The sequence below is a fragment of the Larimichthys crocea genome, chromosome I, assembly GCF_000972845.2.
Source record: "Larimichthys crocea isolate SSNF chromosome I, L_crocea_2.0, whole genome shotgun sequence".
In the NCBI taxonomy this organism is placed as follows: Eukaryota; Metazoa; Chordata; class Actinopteri; family Sciaenidae; genus Larimichthys; species Larimichthys crocea.
In genome coordinates this window covers 22,990,002-23,007,882 of record NC_040011.1, presented here as the reverse complement: position 1 = coordinate 23,007,882, position 17,881 = coordinate 22,990,002, and the positions used below count along the sequence as shown (strand labels likewise).

The 17,881-nt window shown below is 40.8% G+C and overlaps 1 protein-coding gene across 1 annotated transcript in view; it reads left to right on the top strand.

The window, feature by feature from the left end:
* afg2a (AFG2 AAA ATPase homolog A) overlaps positions 1-17,881 on the top strand; it is a 113,406-nt gene that overhangs the window by 38,169 nt on the left and 57,356 nt on the right. The window contains exon 15 of the mRNA XM_010745920.3: positions 2,741-2,867. Coding sequence (XP_010744222.3) covers positions 2,741-2,867 — 127 coding nt within the window. The remainder of the gene's footprint in view (positions 1-2,740; positions 2,868-17,881) is intronic.

The window sequence follows — 17,881 nt, the reverse complement described above, 5'->3', positions numbered from 1 at the left end:
TGTGTGTGGTGTGTGTGTGGTGTGTGTATGTGAGTTTTTCCCCTCTCGAGGCAGGAGATGAGAAGCACCTGTAAATCTGTCAGCCTACCTGCCACGAGTCCAAACTGGTGGAATGAAATGAAGAAGACAGAAAGAAGACAGGAAAAGGCGCAAACTAGGGGAGACAAAAACAGACAATGAATGTTAGATCGAGGCGGAGATCGACAGATGAGAAAAGACAAGAATAAAAAGATTAAAAGCAATAAATATAACATGACTACATTCCTGTCAGAGGACCTAGAGAGGAAAATGGGGGACAATTATGAGAAATGAAAGACGGATTGTTGAATTTGAAAATAACAATGGATACGGAGCGTTCTCTCTCGACATTTCTCTAGTTATTTCCGTCATTGTCTCCCTCTTCTCTCCTTTCATTTTCACGCCATTTTTCTCCTCTCTATGTAGAGCCTCTTTCTCTGACATCCTCCCTCTTTTTGTCTCTCTATCCCCACTTTCTCTCACCCCATTTATTCTTCCTTCCTCCCATATTTTTTTACTCCATGTTCTCTCTCTCATTCCCCTTTTCTCTCAATTCACCATTCTGTCCTCATTTCCCTAATCCTCTTCCCTCTTTCTTTCCTCCCCACTATCTCCCCTCAACCAAACTCTCTCTCTCTCTCTCCCTCTCTCTCTCACTCTCTCTCTCTCTCTCTCTCTTTCTCCCCCTTCATATCTCAGTGACAGAGCTCCTTTGTGTTCCTGCAGCCTTGTCTCTGCTAATGACGTCTGGCACTTCCGCTGGCCCTGTCAACAGAGACTGTGTGTGTGTGTTTGAGCTGAGGAGGGTGGCTGTCTGCACTGCGTTACGGAAAATAACCACCTTGTAATGCAGTGACTAACATACTGATGACTTTCTTAAAGGGTAAAGTGGTGATATTCTATATTATATTTGTCTTACTGTCAACAAATCCTACTTAAAGTAGTAATGATGTAGACAACTTCTGATATATCTCGTTACTCTGTGTCATAGAGCTCCATTGTTGCACAAAAAAAAAAAAAAACTATTAAAAACACACGAGCCACACTGTTGCACTGGCTGACATGTTCCTTCATTACCATGAACACACACATAGTAACTTATGTTGAGTCGGTCCCCCATGCATGGTCCCACTGCCCCAAAGACTCAGTAGTGCATCAAAAATATTATTAGTCCGTGGCTGGAAGATAGTCCCCATCAAATTTCCCCTTATTTGAGTAACAATAAAAATCTTAGCTTTTCTTTTCATTTAAATTTGACAAAAACAGAACATTTAGCCCAAAGGGAGCATTCCATATTTTATTTTCTAATCACTGCCACACTGAGGCATCTCAATAATATTAGCTGTCCTCTGCAGTACAGAAAATAGTTTGAATCCCATGAATAAGAAATAACAGTCATAATATAGAGAGACATCAGAATGAAAATACAATCATAAATTGGAGTTGTGTGGCCCATTGTTTATTATTAGCATAGTTAAGGGTAGATGTTGTGCCATGTGTAAGTATTCTGGGCTGGCACATGCCCAAAAGTTGGAGAAATGCAATAAAAAAGAAGGCTGTGAGAAGAAAAGTATTGCAGAGATCTAAAAGCAGCGATTCTTAAGTCTGATCAAATAGATCTGTGCGATCTCTGTGAAAAAAACGGATGGCCAAATCTAAGAGCAGTATGTAAGCCATTCAAGCCGTGGAGTATTATCCAAGGATATTTAGAGTCTTAAATGGGATCAATGGAGCGATAGTATTTCTTTAGCCCGGGAATTTAATAATCCAATTATTATAATTATAATTACTTGACTTTCCTTACATTGGACAATTTGTGGTCTGTAAAACTAAGACTTTTTTTTTGTACTCATTATGGTTAGAGTGCTCTCAACCTCTCATCTCAAGAGAAGAGCAAAAATAAGAAAACATTCATGAATCCAAGAAATCAATGAAAAGAAAAATTCTAAGACATTTGCTGGTGTATTGTTTCCTGCATGAGGGTCAGTATCTCTTGGAGTATGGAAAAATGGGTGGGATAAACTCCAGCAGTGCATTTACAAGTCCAAACAAGGTGACATATTTGTTAACTTTGTCTAAAGGAAGGCTGCCTTATTTGAGAGGGATGACGTGTTTTCTGGTACCTTGTTTTGAGTTGCAGTAGAACGTCATTGGCAGGAAAGCTTATTTTTGCTGCCAAAGCCTTTTCTTTCTTTCTTTTTTTTTATTAAGAAGAATTGCGTTAATAAAAGAACCTGCTATCAGATTGTCAGTGAAACTATTCAAAGGTTCCCTACAAGTATTCAAGAACTGGATGATTTTCCCCATCACGTAATAGAGCAAATATTAGTGATGAATGAGAAAAGTTTGAATGTTGTATTGCACTCTTGAGAGCAGGAAGTTGAACACTGCTACATAGTTGTATCATTCATCACACATTAATTTCCATCTTTCGTTCCCTCTATTATTCCATTTGTCTCTTTTTTGTACATATTTCTTTTTTCCACCCTTATTCTCTTTATTTCTTTACAGTGCTTGCTGTCTGTCCTCCCACCACTCCATCCATCATTTCTCTGTAATTCATCACTTTACACCATCAATATTTCCTTTTTTTCCCAGTTTTTGTCTAATTTACATACATCCTATTCCCTCTCCATCCTCCATCCACACATCAATCTCATCTGTTTCCCTCTCTTTCAGTCCCATCCACTCATCTGTCTTATATTCTCATCCACCCCTTCAGCTCCTCGGGCTCCAGCGGTGTAGGCGACCGCGTCCTGGCTCAGCTCCTGACAGAGATGGACGGCATCGAGCAACTCCGAGACGTCACTGTGCTGGCCGCCACCAACCGGCCCGACATGATCGATAAGGTAAACAGACGCCAGCTCTCTGTCTTTATCTCTCCTTCCTCCTCTTTGGTCCATGATTGATAAGGTTGAGGGGATGTTGTGTGTTTGTCTCTCATGTCTCCTCCTTTCTCTCCTTTCATCTGTTGTACATGATTGATAAGGTTAAAGGTTGCTCACTCCGGTCTGTCTTCCTCGACTCTCTCTTTAGATGCTGTCACTGTGTTGATTTGGTGCAGTTGAATTAGAAACGATGTTTGGTTTTAGGTGCACTTGTTTTAAACATGTGGTTTTCTCTGCTTGGCTAAATGGCACCAAGTAACTTGACAAAAAATTAAGTCGTTTTTTAGTTTTTTAAGTGTTTTTGTCCAGAACACCAGTAAAGCTAAAATATGGCAGTGTGCACATCAGTCCATCATGATTCACTGGAATAAGTTGTCTGCTGCTTCAAAACCTCTAAACTAGGTTTGGATTCTGATCTTGGATCTTGTTTCATCCAACACTTTGTCTCCATTGTTTTCAGCCAGAGTGGCTTTAAGGATGGCGATGTCAGCTGTTCCACCACTTTAATCCAGAATGAAATATCATAATGGCTATGAGATGAATTGCTATGAAATTTTGTAGAGACATTCATGGTCCCCAGTCAATGAATATGTCTTCGGTGATCCCCTGACTTTTCATGAGGTTGGCATTTATGGTTTTGAGTGTCTCTACAACTATTCAGTGGATTGCCATGAAACTTGGTACAGACATTCAAGTCACCCTAAAACTACAGGTAGGAGTACAACGTGTATCTCTCCTTTCTTTCTTCTTGACAATTTGAGAAAATGAAAATTCTACTATGTCTTTTTATTTCTCTACTCCCTGTCCATTTTCTTTTTTCTACCCTTTTATCTTCTTCTCTTCCTCTTCCCATCTACAAAAGCTTTCTTTGGTCTCTTATCCACCCATCTCCGTTCTAATGAAATTTCCTGAGTGCTGATCAAAGACGGAGTCTGTGCCTTGTCAGAAAGGACACAGGAAAAGAGAATGTCGGTACACTTGTTAAGCTCCTGCTCAAGCTGACGTGTGTCTCTGTCTTTCTTCCTTCTTTCTTTTTCTGTCTTTGGGCCTCCTCCTTAACTCACTTTAGAGATGCTTTAATATCACTGGTGCTGCCAGGAGGTGTTGATTATAAACTATATGATTAAAAGATAATAATACTTTTAAATCAGTTCAAGTCACAATGATATAAAATGTATTTTATTTATAACATTTACATAAATTTGATAGTAGGACTAAAAGTGAATGATTTCATAGTAGTTTAGAGAAACTTCATTTCTTGTTTATATGATTGAGACATCACATTTCTACAGAAAGTTACTTGAAACGGCATTATGTAGAAATCGTCTTTTAGCCTTTTATTTTGCAATGTTCTCACCAAAAACTAGACTCTTGTCTGGCAGCTTCTTGCTTGGTCACTTTGTCATTTTCTCTTAGTTTCTTCAACATCAATACTCCCTTTGGTCTCTTCGTGTCTGTCATTATGTCTATAGAAGCTGCTAAGCCCAGATACATTGCCCGCTTGCCCAGCTCCGGTTCTAGCACGACACCAGCCAGTGCAAACAGTAACACACTCCCAGTGCTCTGGGCTCTGGCTAACAAACTGAACTTAATCTGTTATTGTATGGTAGTTACACAATGTTGCTTTAAAGCCATGCAAACACACTCACTGTACGTATCCAAATCAATGCACACCATACACATCAGCGATTCATTTCCATACATTTGCCCCTCCCATTCACCCACAACCATTTTTCCCCTATATTTTTATACATAATAATAACAAACTCAACTAAGAAAAGAGAGTCAAGCATCAGCACATCTGCAGTTGTTTTATGTAAACTGGTAACTGCTCACTGAAAATCCATCAGCACTTGGAGATACTCCTGAGAGAAATCCTCCACACACAAACTTCCCTCCCCGAGCACGCTCACCCCATTTCTAGCCCACTTGTGGAGAATTGATCCATCGCTGTGGTGGAGGAATGACAGCAACTTCCTCCACCTCTGCAACTGGTTGCCATCTCATTTCAAACTCCATTAGCAGTGTCATGGCTAGGAAAAAGGCTGAGAGAGAGAAGGAGAAAGAGAAGGAAGAAAGGGAGAGAGAGTATCAGTAGGTAGGGGGTCAAGCCCCTGGGTGGACAGATGGGAAATCCCAGGCGTCCTTCCACAAGCTGGCCTCCCTCTCAGGAAGTGGTCTCCCAGGCAGCTGAGAAATCAGATTACCTCCTCCTTCCCACACCCCCTACCAAGTGTGTGTGCGTGTGTGTGTGACTGGGTTTAAGGTTCAAGTCATTTGAATGAGGAACCTGTGACATACATTGGGGAAAGGAAGCTGCCAAACAGACAGATAGGCCTTTCCCTCATCTTCATCCCCCCTCACACCCAATGGTTTTCCCACCTTTACCACCCCTTTGCCACAACCAACGCTGACTGTCAGTTCACACCAGAGATAGGCGAGCATTTCCATACCAATAGCAGGATATGATGGGACAAATGAAGATTAATGGTTTGCTCGGGTGTCAATGAAGTCATTGTCGACTCTTGGTGTAGCAGAGGAGGCTCTTGGGGGCCTCAGCTGTTTGATGGACAGAGTGGGAGGTATGGAGAGAGGAAGAGAGGGGAGAAAGTGGCGTTTACTTTGGTTTGAAAGGAGCAGGTCTGGTGTCCATCTTTCAACCAATGCCCCGTGACAGTGTAGACTTCCACTTCTTATCAAGTTTAAACAAAGTTTTGACTTTTTCCATGTGGCTCCTAAGTCACAATGCTTTTTATTTGATATACTAAATAAACTTAAACTATACAACAATAAACCGATATGATGTACAGGTCATGGTCCTTTCTGTTAGAATTCTTCTGTTAAACCAACATATTGGTGAAGTGTTTGTTTTACACATATGATGAATTCCCACTGATGTGAAGAATAATCTAGCACGACCAATGCTTTTGACTCCACATTGATATTCAGAAGTATATAAATGATCACATTGTTGTAAACAGTACACTTGTCAGTGGCTGAAAAGCATGTAAAGGTGTCACTGTTTCTAAACTAAAACATCTTTGGCTTTTCTGTACTACAGTTTATTGTTATATGTTTTTAAATACTGTATAATACTTGATACCAATATATCAGCAGCTTGGCTGGCAGCTTGGCACCAGGTCCATGTCTTTTGGAAAGTGATTCCTTGTCCTCAGTTTCAAATGTTAGTATTCCAATTGTTCATTCCAGCTGTTTGTTTCGTTGTATTTATTCTATATTTAAAATGCTTTCTCACTTTAGACTCTGCAGTACTTTTAAATACAAACTAAAGATGCTCACAATACTGGAGCTTAAGTTTTATTGCTGTGACATCCTGTCCTTTTGCACATGCACAATGTCCTCCCACTTCCTCTGACCTTTGTAATTACATCAGTGACACAAACAGGACCAGGTATGCATAACAACATACGGATATAATGTGACTAATTCAGCTGAATCACATCCTAACAAATGGATAACAAAAAGACAGATTTCACACAAGCACATAAAGTCCCATAGCTTCCTCTCGCCTTTATATCACAAGGGTGATAAACGTAATGCACACCATTCACGGCTGCAGACTAAACCAGAAGAATCTGTTCCTGTGCCAAACACATAAACACATATTGCCCCATTTAACTTCTGCAGCATCTTATGCTATTGGATATCCAATCTCAGAAAGTAGTCTAACAAGTGCAGAAGGTTCAGCGGCCTATGTAAGTAGGTTAGTCCATTCTTCATGTCCCCAGACAACCCCCATCACACCTCCTGCTACCTCCCCTCCATCTTAAAAAAAACGTCTTACACTTCCTCCTTGCTTTGTATTACGCCAATCACCCAAACTCACCTCTGACCCGCCGACAACAGGCTGCAGTGATTGATTAGCGCCACCAGGAATATTTATCCAGCCTGTTCAGTAGGAAGAACCTCCTGTCACTGTGTTTGTCAAGCAGCTGCTGGGTTGATTGTACACACAAACACACTTAAACGAGATGAACCCTATATATTTTTTTTATATCTTTATATTGATATTGTTGTAAATTCACTGGTGGCTTAATCCTCAGGAAAGATAGTGTCGGTTTGTTGTTCCACTGAATAGCCTATTTGTTTACCCTGATGTCCGCCGGGCTTCCATGCTATCAGGAGGCAGGAGTGCTTACAGTGGAGAAGATTACTAGCAGATGGGTCTTTGTTTGGGACCAGAAGTTCCCAACTGGGCTCTTATCAGATCAAGTGGTGAAAACAAAACAGAGGGAATAGAATTAGAGTTGAAAGGACAGTACGTCTACCCTGATACTCTATACGAACAATTAACGTGGCTGCATTTCACAGCTGTCAATGGGAAAGACTCCAGGGCTTTCTCTTGACAATTGCGATATCTTAAATAACAGTAAATATACATTTCCAGCCAAGAAAGAACATAAGCAGCGTGGTGACACTTTCACATTACTTGTTTTGTTTGACAGTCCGTCTAAATGTATTCAGCTTACGGTCATATAAAACAAACGCATTTGATTGCAATTCAACCGCAGAATGCATTTTCAGCCATGGTAAAGGCATGGCTCTAGGGATGTAATAGCTTTAACTAATCGACAATTGTTATTATGCTAACACGCTGAACTAGAATGGTGGACATGGTTAACGTTATACCCACTTGTTGCTACTTGTCACTTGCTGCTGCATTTAACGCAAAGCACTGCTGTGCCTAAGTACAGCCTCACAGAGCTGCTAGCCTGACTGTAGACCCTTAATCATGTTGTTGAATAAAAGCCTTAAACAGTTGTTAAATGTTTTTAGCAAATATTGAACTAAAGTCCAATTATTAGCTCCACTTTCTGGAACTTTCATTTGCACTTCTTGTATCTTCCTCACTGGTGATAGCATTGTCAAGATAACCGTGTGTGCATCAGGATTTACAAGATCCTAAGATGTGTTTTAGGAAGAAACTTTCAACCTTAAAGTCGCAAAATTGTTGCTGGTGACTTTACGGATAAATCTACTCATCATTTCTTTCATAATTTCTTTTCTTAAAAAGCTGTGTTAGGCTTTGTGTTTCAACCACCAGATTTTGTTAGTTAGGTTTAGCAAACTCTTTCTCATTCACCGGGTTGTCTGATCAGTTAAACAGATTCACTCTCTTAGGATGCATCTTCTTGATGACAGAAGATTGCATCCTTTACAGCTACTGATTAAGTACTTTCAATATTTCTGTTTTCTAAATATAAAAGCCATAAATCTATAATTGCACTGACAAATCACAACATGCATGGTGGCACGGCCATTTACAGTTTAACTCGCTGTGTTGTGGTTGAAATTGTGTCATAATACTGTTTGAGTCACCTAACAGCTCCTCAGGCTATGCTGGAATAATGACAAAAAATAAATGGTTGTAATACTTTCCTGTTTAAGAAAGTTATTTACTCTAATTATATGTTCAAATTGCAAACCTGGGTATAAAAGTGAATATGAAGAAGTGTCAGGTGAACTTTGCTACACAAGTAGTTTGAATGGACATTAGTTTTTACTCTAAGTGATGATAGACACAAAACTCAAGCCGTTTTTTTTGCTCATATGTCTTAATTTGTTAGTTTTTTTTTGTTTTGTTGTCTTATTCTTCAACAGTGGAGCTCGTCAACCATCGGTTCAGAATGTCTCATAGTCTGTATTAGGTTTTCTCCCCTCTTCATGTTCAAGACTCCTCCCTCTGAAAATCAACCCCCTGTATTGTAGTGTGGCTTCTGAACAGGAGATGGTGCCAAACTTGACATGGGTCAGTTCTTCTGACATTCATGTTCAATACTCCAACTCCAACTTGCCAGGATATGTACAAATGCTTAGAAAACAAATGGTTCAAACATGCACATATGTTACTCGTGGATAAAGTAAGAAACCTCTGCAGGTAGGGGTTCAATTCCCGCTGCGGACAAACTGATATAAGGTCAACTTACAAATTTGTACTACATAAAAACAGGCTGATTTATGTCTCAGGTAACTGTGTCGTATTATTTAATATCCTGTAGTATTGGATTATGATACTTTGTGCAGCTTGCACTCAATAGCAGCTCTAGGTTTTTATGTCGTCTCTCTAAATTTAGCTGTAATTTGGTTGTTCTATCCATTCTTTTTGTCATTCACTGAAATGTAGCTCTGCAGCGTGATGTATGGCACTGAAACAAGAGGCCTTGTGAGATATTTTATGAGCCTTCATGGTCTTGTGGTGTTGTGTCCTAACACATACTTCCAGTAACACAAGCTAGCGTTGTAATTGTGCAACATGTGACTATTTCATGGCCACTATTTATAATCTTAAGCTTGTTTTTCACAGTGAGTCTAAAACCCACAAAATTCACCATTTATATCTAATAACAGGACCTCTCCTACTGTATTTTGTAATTTCACGGACATGACTGCGTAACATCTGGCTCTGTCTTCTTCCTAACAAGCAGGTCTATGTTGATAAAGGTGTATTAATTCATAAAGTCCCTCTGTGGCCTACTGGGCTTTAGCAGGAGTCTTACAAAATAAATACCCGACACCAGGCCAGTTTGAGCAGCTTGAACATCTGCCAGTGTTTTCCGAGCTAGTCTGGACATTGCTAATTGTAATCACAGGCAAATTCCACCAGACTGTAATTAGTGGCCCACTTTATAAATATTCAGGCATTAGCTAAGCATAGCTTTGATTTTTTTTTTCCTCATCTCTCTCTCTCTCTTATGCATTCAGTGTGTGTGTGTGTGTGTGCATTTTGTGGCATTTATTTCATGTATGCTCGCATGCTGGTGTCCCAGATCTTAATCAGTCGTGTTTTGCAAATGATTTATGCTCGTTTGTTATCACCTGCCTGGTGAACCAGAATGGTGGGGTTTCCCACCTCACGACTGTTTAGAACACAAAGTTCTAGATCATACGAAAGAAAACTATTTCGACTCTCTAAAATGTGTTAACTACAGCTGCAAATGACAATTTACAAATTGATTGTTCTTATCGAACAATTATTTCATTTTTTTAAATGTCAAAAAGTGGTTGCCTGCTGATTCTCAGGTGACAAAGATGGAGAAATCCAGCAAATCCTCACATTTAAAAAGCATTCATTTGTGTGCATTCTTAGAAAAAAAAGCAAACATCCCAATTATTAATATATTTTCTATTTGACTACTTGTGGTAAACAGATATAACCTAAAGCAACCCATGTGTCTAATGCATGCTGTGCTTTTGTTTGTGTGTGTTGGCTCATATGAATACCTTTTAATCCCTTCCTCTATAAAGACTGTACATTATGACTTAAGTGAAGAAAGCCTCCCATGAACACTCAAAACATTTCGCTCTTTGTTGTTCGGCCTCACAAGAGGGCATCGGAGGATCCTCACAGTTTCGCTCTGTGAATACCTTTTTGTTTTGCCTTTTCTTTGGCAGAAACCTCCACCTGAGCCGTGCCTCCACTCAACAGGAAACAACCCTTAGCTAAAAGAGTGGCTATAAGCCAGCCAGTCAAAACAGGCCATATTTTATTCTGTGTTGGACTGACGTTATCATCTCCCAAGCCAAGCATGATGGAATCTCTATTGGTGCTGTCTTAAAGGATTAGAGCTTATTCACTGTTTTTTCCTGACTGCACAGTTCTGAATAGGGCCCCGCTGCCACAATACAGGGTGTCCTGCTGAAGCTGAGCTGAGCTGAGCTGTTGATATTATCCACACTGTAGCTATTATTGTCTCTCTGCTTAAATGCTGTGCTCTTTTTAACTGTTTTCATCCACAGTTCTCACTATTAACCACAAGCTGCAGTTTTGGTATTATTCTTTTTGCTTAAACACCATCCTGTTTTGAGAGTATTCAAAGTATTTCCTGCCCTGGTTGTGTTTCTAAGATGCAGTAATGAGAAGGCAGAGTGAGAGTTTTGGCTTGTGGCTTAGTGAAGCTACAGTGGCAAAAGAAAACAAAAAGTGTGTGTGTGTCTGTCTGTGTGTCTTTGCAAGCAAGTAATGGGATACCACCAAGGGATGGATGAGCTCTGGGAAGCTGTGTGCGTGTGTGTGCGTATATGTGTGTGTGTGTGTGTGTGTGTGTGTGTGTGTGTGTTTGTGAGCATTGGGGGAGCAGGATCCCCAGGCAAGTATCAAACTTCAAGGGCTGTATTAGTATCAGCTTACACATGTGTGCATCCAAGAATACCACCACAAAAAGCCTCCAATCCGACCAAACACAGAAAAGAACCTGCAAGACCAGACTAACTCTGCTTATCTAGCCACAAAAAAGATTTGCCTCAGTGGAAGAAACGGCAAGTTGAAGAAGAGTTTTCTACAATATTATAGTGAATCTTATTCTGATATGTACATTAAACACAGTAAGCACACAGGCTTAAAAGTGACAGACACATGAACACTTTCAGAAAATGGAGGTAAAACTACTTTTTAAGGCACAGAAGAAACTGTTTTTTGTGTTACTGTATCCGGTGGTCAAGGCACATGCGTGTTCTTTCAGTCCTTTTTTCCGTCTTGACAAAGTGCTCTCTGTGTTGGGATGACCAGAAGAAGTACAAGACTTGCCATTTATAAACCAAAAGACACTCTGCATTTCCGCCAGCTACTCCTCTGTTTTGGTGAGCGAGAGAGAAAGACATGAGGATGGTGAAGAGAGATGTGTGTGTGTGTGTTAGGGGCGGTGAGGGTGGCGGGGAGGAGGGAGGGATAGGGAGGAAATGAGGGCTCTTTGTGCTCTGCTACCTGGCAGACATCTCCAGCATGTGTCGTCTTGCCTCTTGGCAAGCCGAGACCACCGGCGCCCTTGGAATGCTCTCAGTTCAGGAAATCTCGTTTATTCTCATAAATGCTGCTCCTAACCCCCCTCCTGCAATACTGCTGGAGAGCTAGTATATTTTCCTCTTTTTTACATCTTAGTGGGTCTGTCTTTCCTTGTATTTCTTTTGTCCTCTTTCTATTTTTTTTAGTTTGTTTTTTTTAATCTTTGTCAAATGGCAAAGAAATGAAAAGATTCTTCTGGTCTCTGTAGTGAGGTGGCTTCCATTTAACATGGTGGAGTGTTTATTTTAATTGATTTTATGCATAAATATTACAACATATAATTATATTTACCGTGATGGATGATTTTTAGCCCTGTTGTTCACACATAAATCTGTATTTTTTTAAATTTTCATTGCACATGCAGCAACAGCGTTTGGCATATACAGTACATAGTAGTACAGTAAAAAATCTGATATGATACCCACCTGAAAAAGATTGGTTACGGTATGCCAACCTACTGTTTTATTTCAAATAGAAATACAATATTTGACACATTAGACAAGACATTAACTTGCAGCATATTATTTGGATGCAGACCATCTAGTTACATGGTTACCTAACAAACTGCCTTCATCTAATTCATCAAGTCATTTTCCCCAGTGATGGATCATTAAAGTCTGTTTTATCTTGTTCTTATTATCTGAACTTTTTCAGTTCACGCAAAAGAGAAATTGGATATCTCCTTCTGTCTCAAACTTAACCACATGATCAACGGCCATAACATCTACATGTATAAAGTACTGCACGTCACTGACACACGAAACAAATAATTCAAAAGCTACACAAGAAAACACATGACAGACTTACTTTTTTTTTGGTCTCTTGAAAGTCTCAAACATGAAAGTAAAGTTTGTCTTTCCCCGATAATGAGTTCCAATTTGTTAATTGAACACTCATATAAGCATTTTGCATTGAATAACTTTGGTGAAGCCAACATTTAGAAAATCTTAATTTTATTTTCATTTCAACATAATTTTGGGTCTCACCCAACCCTAAGTTTGGGAAGCAGTGATATGCATGATTTAGACAAAATGATCAGTCTGTCTTCTATTGAGATAGCAGATATGTTTTGAAACAAAAGCTTTGTTTAAGTTTAGCTTTAGCTAAGCTCAAAATGTGCTCTAATTGTTCATCAAAGAGTTATCTGACTTAAGCCCTCTGTGAAAGCAAAAAAAAGATTAAAAAAATAGACCCATTCATTTGAATGGGATTCGTCTGTTGATGCAGCTGGGATATCAGCACAGAGGGCTATGACAAAAAATTTAAGGTCAGCAACCTGTCTATTTTTACCCAACCAGTGTCATCCGGTCAGGCTGTTGCAATGACCAATGAATTACATGCAAACTAGTTTGTTCTTAGTGGATTACATAACTGTAACATAAATGCTGTATTTCTACCGTTTGCCTCATGATGAAAAATGAAAAAAATGTTGCTGTAATAACTGTCCAGAGTTGTTAAATCCTGCTTCTAAGTCTTGTAAACCACTGTGCAGTGTTATGGCATCTGATAAGCCGTCACACTCATGGATCTATTACTCAAACTGGCCTTCCTGGATTGTATTTCATGTCTCACGGGTAGCTGAAACAACATGCCTCCACCTAAACAGGCAAAATACAGATGAAAATGAGGTTTATGGGAATGGTGTCCAAATTTTGACAGTAAAAACTTCAGTAACTCAATTGCCTACATGTTGTTGTGTATCAATATGATTTAATCTTTCAAACACATCCTAAATTTCAACATTAGTTCAACAGACTTATTAATACGAACATATATGTGCCACCTGAAGGGACATTAGATAGCCTGCTTGGTCTTTCTCTAGTCTCTGTAAAAACCTCAGAATAGCAAGGAGTCATCATTCACCACCACCAGGATACAGTCAGACCCACATACAGAATAGAAACTGGTAGGGGGCCAACTGGAGGGGGTGCAACAAATAATACCCCCTTTGTATGTTTCAAATATCCCCTGCTGAAGCTCCCTGAGCCCGGCTCTCTGCTCTGGGGATCCCAACACCACATTAAGAGCTGCTTACAAGTGGATAAGGTGTAAGTTTTGGGGGGATTTGAAATGGGAGGAGGACGAGGAGGGGGTACGGTAATGTTGCAAAGGGAGTTACAGTGTGTCTCCTTTTTTTCCTGTGATAAAAAGCAGGTTTGTGGTCCTTTTTCTTTTTTTTTGTTCACTTCGACAAGGTCCATGCCATGTTCGGAGAATGGCTAAACAAATGGGCTATTATTTGCTGCAGTCAGTTCAGAGGCTCACGGACAGGCTGGGGGAGTAACGGTATCCCAATGTATATCCTCTGCCGGCTTTAGTCATCTTCATCAAGATTTAAGTTACCCATTGTAGCTGAAATGAAATCCATCCCACCCTGTCCCTTCTGTGAGGGGGACCATTTGGCTGTCAGAGTTGGAGTTGTGTTTCCATGTACCAGAGCTGTATGTATATATCAGTGCTGGTTATGCATGTGGTTAAGTAGATCCCTTTGGATATATGAGGCCTTCAGCTCCGTTTTTGTGTGTTTAAAGGGAATAATTAACTGTTGTCGCTGTGCCCTAAACTGATGATCTGAATGCAAGGAGATTTAAACAATTATTAGCCACTCCTTATGTGCTGGTTAAGCTTCAGCTGGCAACTTTGCACATTGGTTGCAAAGATGTTTAGTCATAATTTGGGAAATTGGGACCACTTAGCGATATGAGGTCATCATCAGTGTTCATAGCCAACATCATAATGTTATTTGGGGTAATAGAGAGAATTTTTGACTTCAGTGCATCTTTATTTTGATTTAGGCTGATAAATTGGAACTTGTATATGAATGCCAGCACTTACTGGCACATGATTCAATCCTGCTAAACTCTTCTGGCTCGTGTCTCTACTATCCTTTCGTCTTTGCTTCTGGCCTTCCTAAATGCAGCATTTAAAGTGTGAGTGGAATAGCCTGTCCTTCTTTAAAAACTTAAAAGTTGATCAATTTAAGGAGAGCCTTTTATAATAGTTACAGGACCTCAGGGGCCAGGTCAGGTAGAGGTACAACAATAAAGTGAGACAGAAGCATGACTGAGGTCTTTGGGGCCCTGCGGCCCTGCTGCATGGACTTGGCAGATGCATCGGAAAGAGGATGACGGCGCAGTGTCACTTTGTTTCCTCTTTCACAGGCTTTGCTTGATGAATGACCGTGTGAAACGTGGCTGTTTCATAGGTCTGGGATTGCACCTCTTTGTGTCTATGTGTGTGTGTGTGTGTTGGTGTTGCAGAAAAGGGTAACCAGCGCTTCTTTTTTTCTTTCTCTCATGTCATCTCTGAAGTCAAAGTAATTTATGGCTGTCAGGAAGTCCCCAGAAGCGCTCTCATGCCCAAAAAAACCTTGACATGGGTGGAATGGGGGATGGAGGGGGAGTCACACCCACGAAATGCTCTCCTGTATTTCTTGTGTCAAAGGGCCACGGGGAGGTCCCATCCTAAATCCTGTTGCCTGAGAAATGAAAGAATTTCAGAGGTTGCCTGGTCCACTGTCCTCCGGGCCAGACCCCAGAACTAATCTCTTTCATCTCCTCTTCTTGCTGGCGAGGGGGAGATGGGCGGGTTGGGATGAGGGGATGCTACAGCCTCTTCCTCCTCCTCCTCCTCTGGGATCTTTGCTTCTGTCAAGCAGATCGCCTCAGGGAGATGTGGCTGTGCCCTCCTTCTTTATCGCCCTTCTCTCTTTGCTGCATAACCACTGATCCCTCCGCACTGCCTCCCCACCTCCTTCCCTCGCTCCCTCTACTAAGCCTTCCCCCCTTGCTCCCTCCCTCCTTCCCTTCCCCTTCTCTCCCTTCCTGGGCCTCTGAGCTGGACTGCCTTCCCTTTGGCTTTCCCCTCTTCCTTCCTTCCTCAGTTCCTCCACTAATAGCTCCCTTGTTCCTGACTAGTCAGGGCTGCCAGTTGAGCGGTCATTCGTGGAAGATTCATTCGCGGCACGGTAATTGTAAACAGACAGAGAGAGTGAGAGAGGGACGTTTGAGCATTAAACCTACTGGTCACAGACAGAAAGCAGAATGGAGGAACTCTCAACTGAAGTTTCTTTCTTTCCTTCTTTACTGCCTCCCTCCTCTTTTTTCTTCTCTCTCTTGTATCTCCATCATCTTTATTACTTCCGCCCCCCCTCTTCCCAATCTTTCTTCCTCCTCCGCCTCCCTTATTTTCTGCCCCTCATAATTCAGGCACTACTAAACATCCATGGGCGATCTGTGTCTTATTTCACCGCTAAATGTTGCATGGAAGTATGTTACGTCCTCGAATGCTTAATAGAGCCCAGCTACCCACTTACAATGTTGTTTTGCTTTCCTGAAATGGAGTCACATGTCTGTTGCCTTTTGCATCTATCCCTGCTCCAGGGAGATGCATGCACACAACCGCACAATGAAACTAATACAGATTGTGTAAGCCACCACTGGAACTAACAGACCCACTGACACTGAGTTGATGGACAAATGAATAAACTGGGCCCTGAAATGTGGTCAGAACAGTGATTTTAGCAGGTTATAGACACCCAGCAGCTGAGCTTTCCAAAAAACCCCTCACTGAGTATTAAGTCAGGAGGTGAAATAATGCACGTAAACATAAGCTAGCCTCTGCATGTGGGAATGTTAAGCAATGTTCCCTTTCAGGGTATTTACACAAATTGCATTTTATGCAATCAGCTAGTATTTCAAGTCTCTCTAGACAACTGTGTAGGGCAACTTAAAGTACAATTGCATCAGCACAATAGTCCATTTTCTCTGATTCCAGCTTCTCAAAACTGACAGGAAACTAAATATCTTTGCGTTATGGACAAAACAAGGTATTTGTCACCTTCAACTAATCATTGCCAAACAGCTGATCAGTTATTGAAGAAAACAATTGATAGATTAATCAACACAAGTTGCAGTCCTAATTTCCAGCAACCTGGAAGTCAGTAATCGGCTGAAAAAAAAAAAAGGGTACAGAATAATAATATATACCCATATGCATTAAGTAGTTCTGCAGTGTTCCACTTTGAGTAATAAAAAGTCCATTACAGTGATTTAAGTCATTTGATGTAGTGCATCAGTTTAAGTTGTAATACTGCTTGCAGTGCAGGCCTAGCATCTTCACTGCTGTGTGGAGAATCTGATTTCTATGCAGGAGTAAATTCTTCAAGTTGCCCCAGTTACAAGGAAATGCGTTTGTTGGCTGGTGGAAACAGTAAACATGAGAGAGGATGACACACGGAATGCGTGTGAGTGAGAATCCAGTAGTGCCGGGCAACCAGACCTGTCCCTGACCTCAAATGATTGCTCCTTAATGCCTGTTCTGTAAGCTGTCAGCAGCCGACCAGTCACTTGTTGCGCTCTTTTCCCTGCTTTTATCTCCTTTTCCTCTGCCCTTGTTTTCTGATTCTGTATTTTTTTTTCCCTTTTCCTTTCCCACACTTATCTCCCCAGTATACTCCAGCAGTAGCTGTTTGGGAAAATATTTCATTGGCGTTATCAAACCAAGCATGTTTTGCAACCAGTAGTGCATCCCCCCTTGACTGCTTCAACAATTTCTCCAGCTGTTTAGTTTCTACTTATTCTCAATACAAAGCCAAGTCAACACATGTAACGACTGAGAGATGTCCATCATGACTTACTTCCGTCTCATATCGTGCTCACACACCTTGAATGGAAAGCTATATGGGAGTGTTTACTCATCTGCGCTCTGACACAAAACCACTAAAAGACCACATACCCGGCAATAAACATACCACAGTAAGCTTTAGCTTTGTGATCTCCTGTGTGTTTTCACTCACAGTTAGCTTTTGTTGTGTGCAATAAACATGACTCAGATGTTAGGTCATGGGTAAACATTTGCGTTAAGATAATGCACTTTCCACAAGCCATTATGAAGAACTTATTGCATAGGCAAAAACACAGCTTCTGCATGAATGGGACATTACATATCCTCCCAGTGGTGTTAAATAAATGTTCTGCGTATGCACACGGTTGTCAAAGGACACAATAAAAGTTAAAACAGGAAGGGGATAAAATAATAACTTATTAATCATGAAGAAGAAGCAGTATTCTTGTCTCTGTCTCATATTTGTTTATGTCTCTTGGTCTGACCTTTGACCTCACGTTGCTGGTTGCTAGTAGTACTGGTAATCAAGGAATTTTAGCTTGCCCATGCC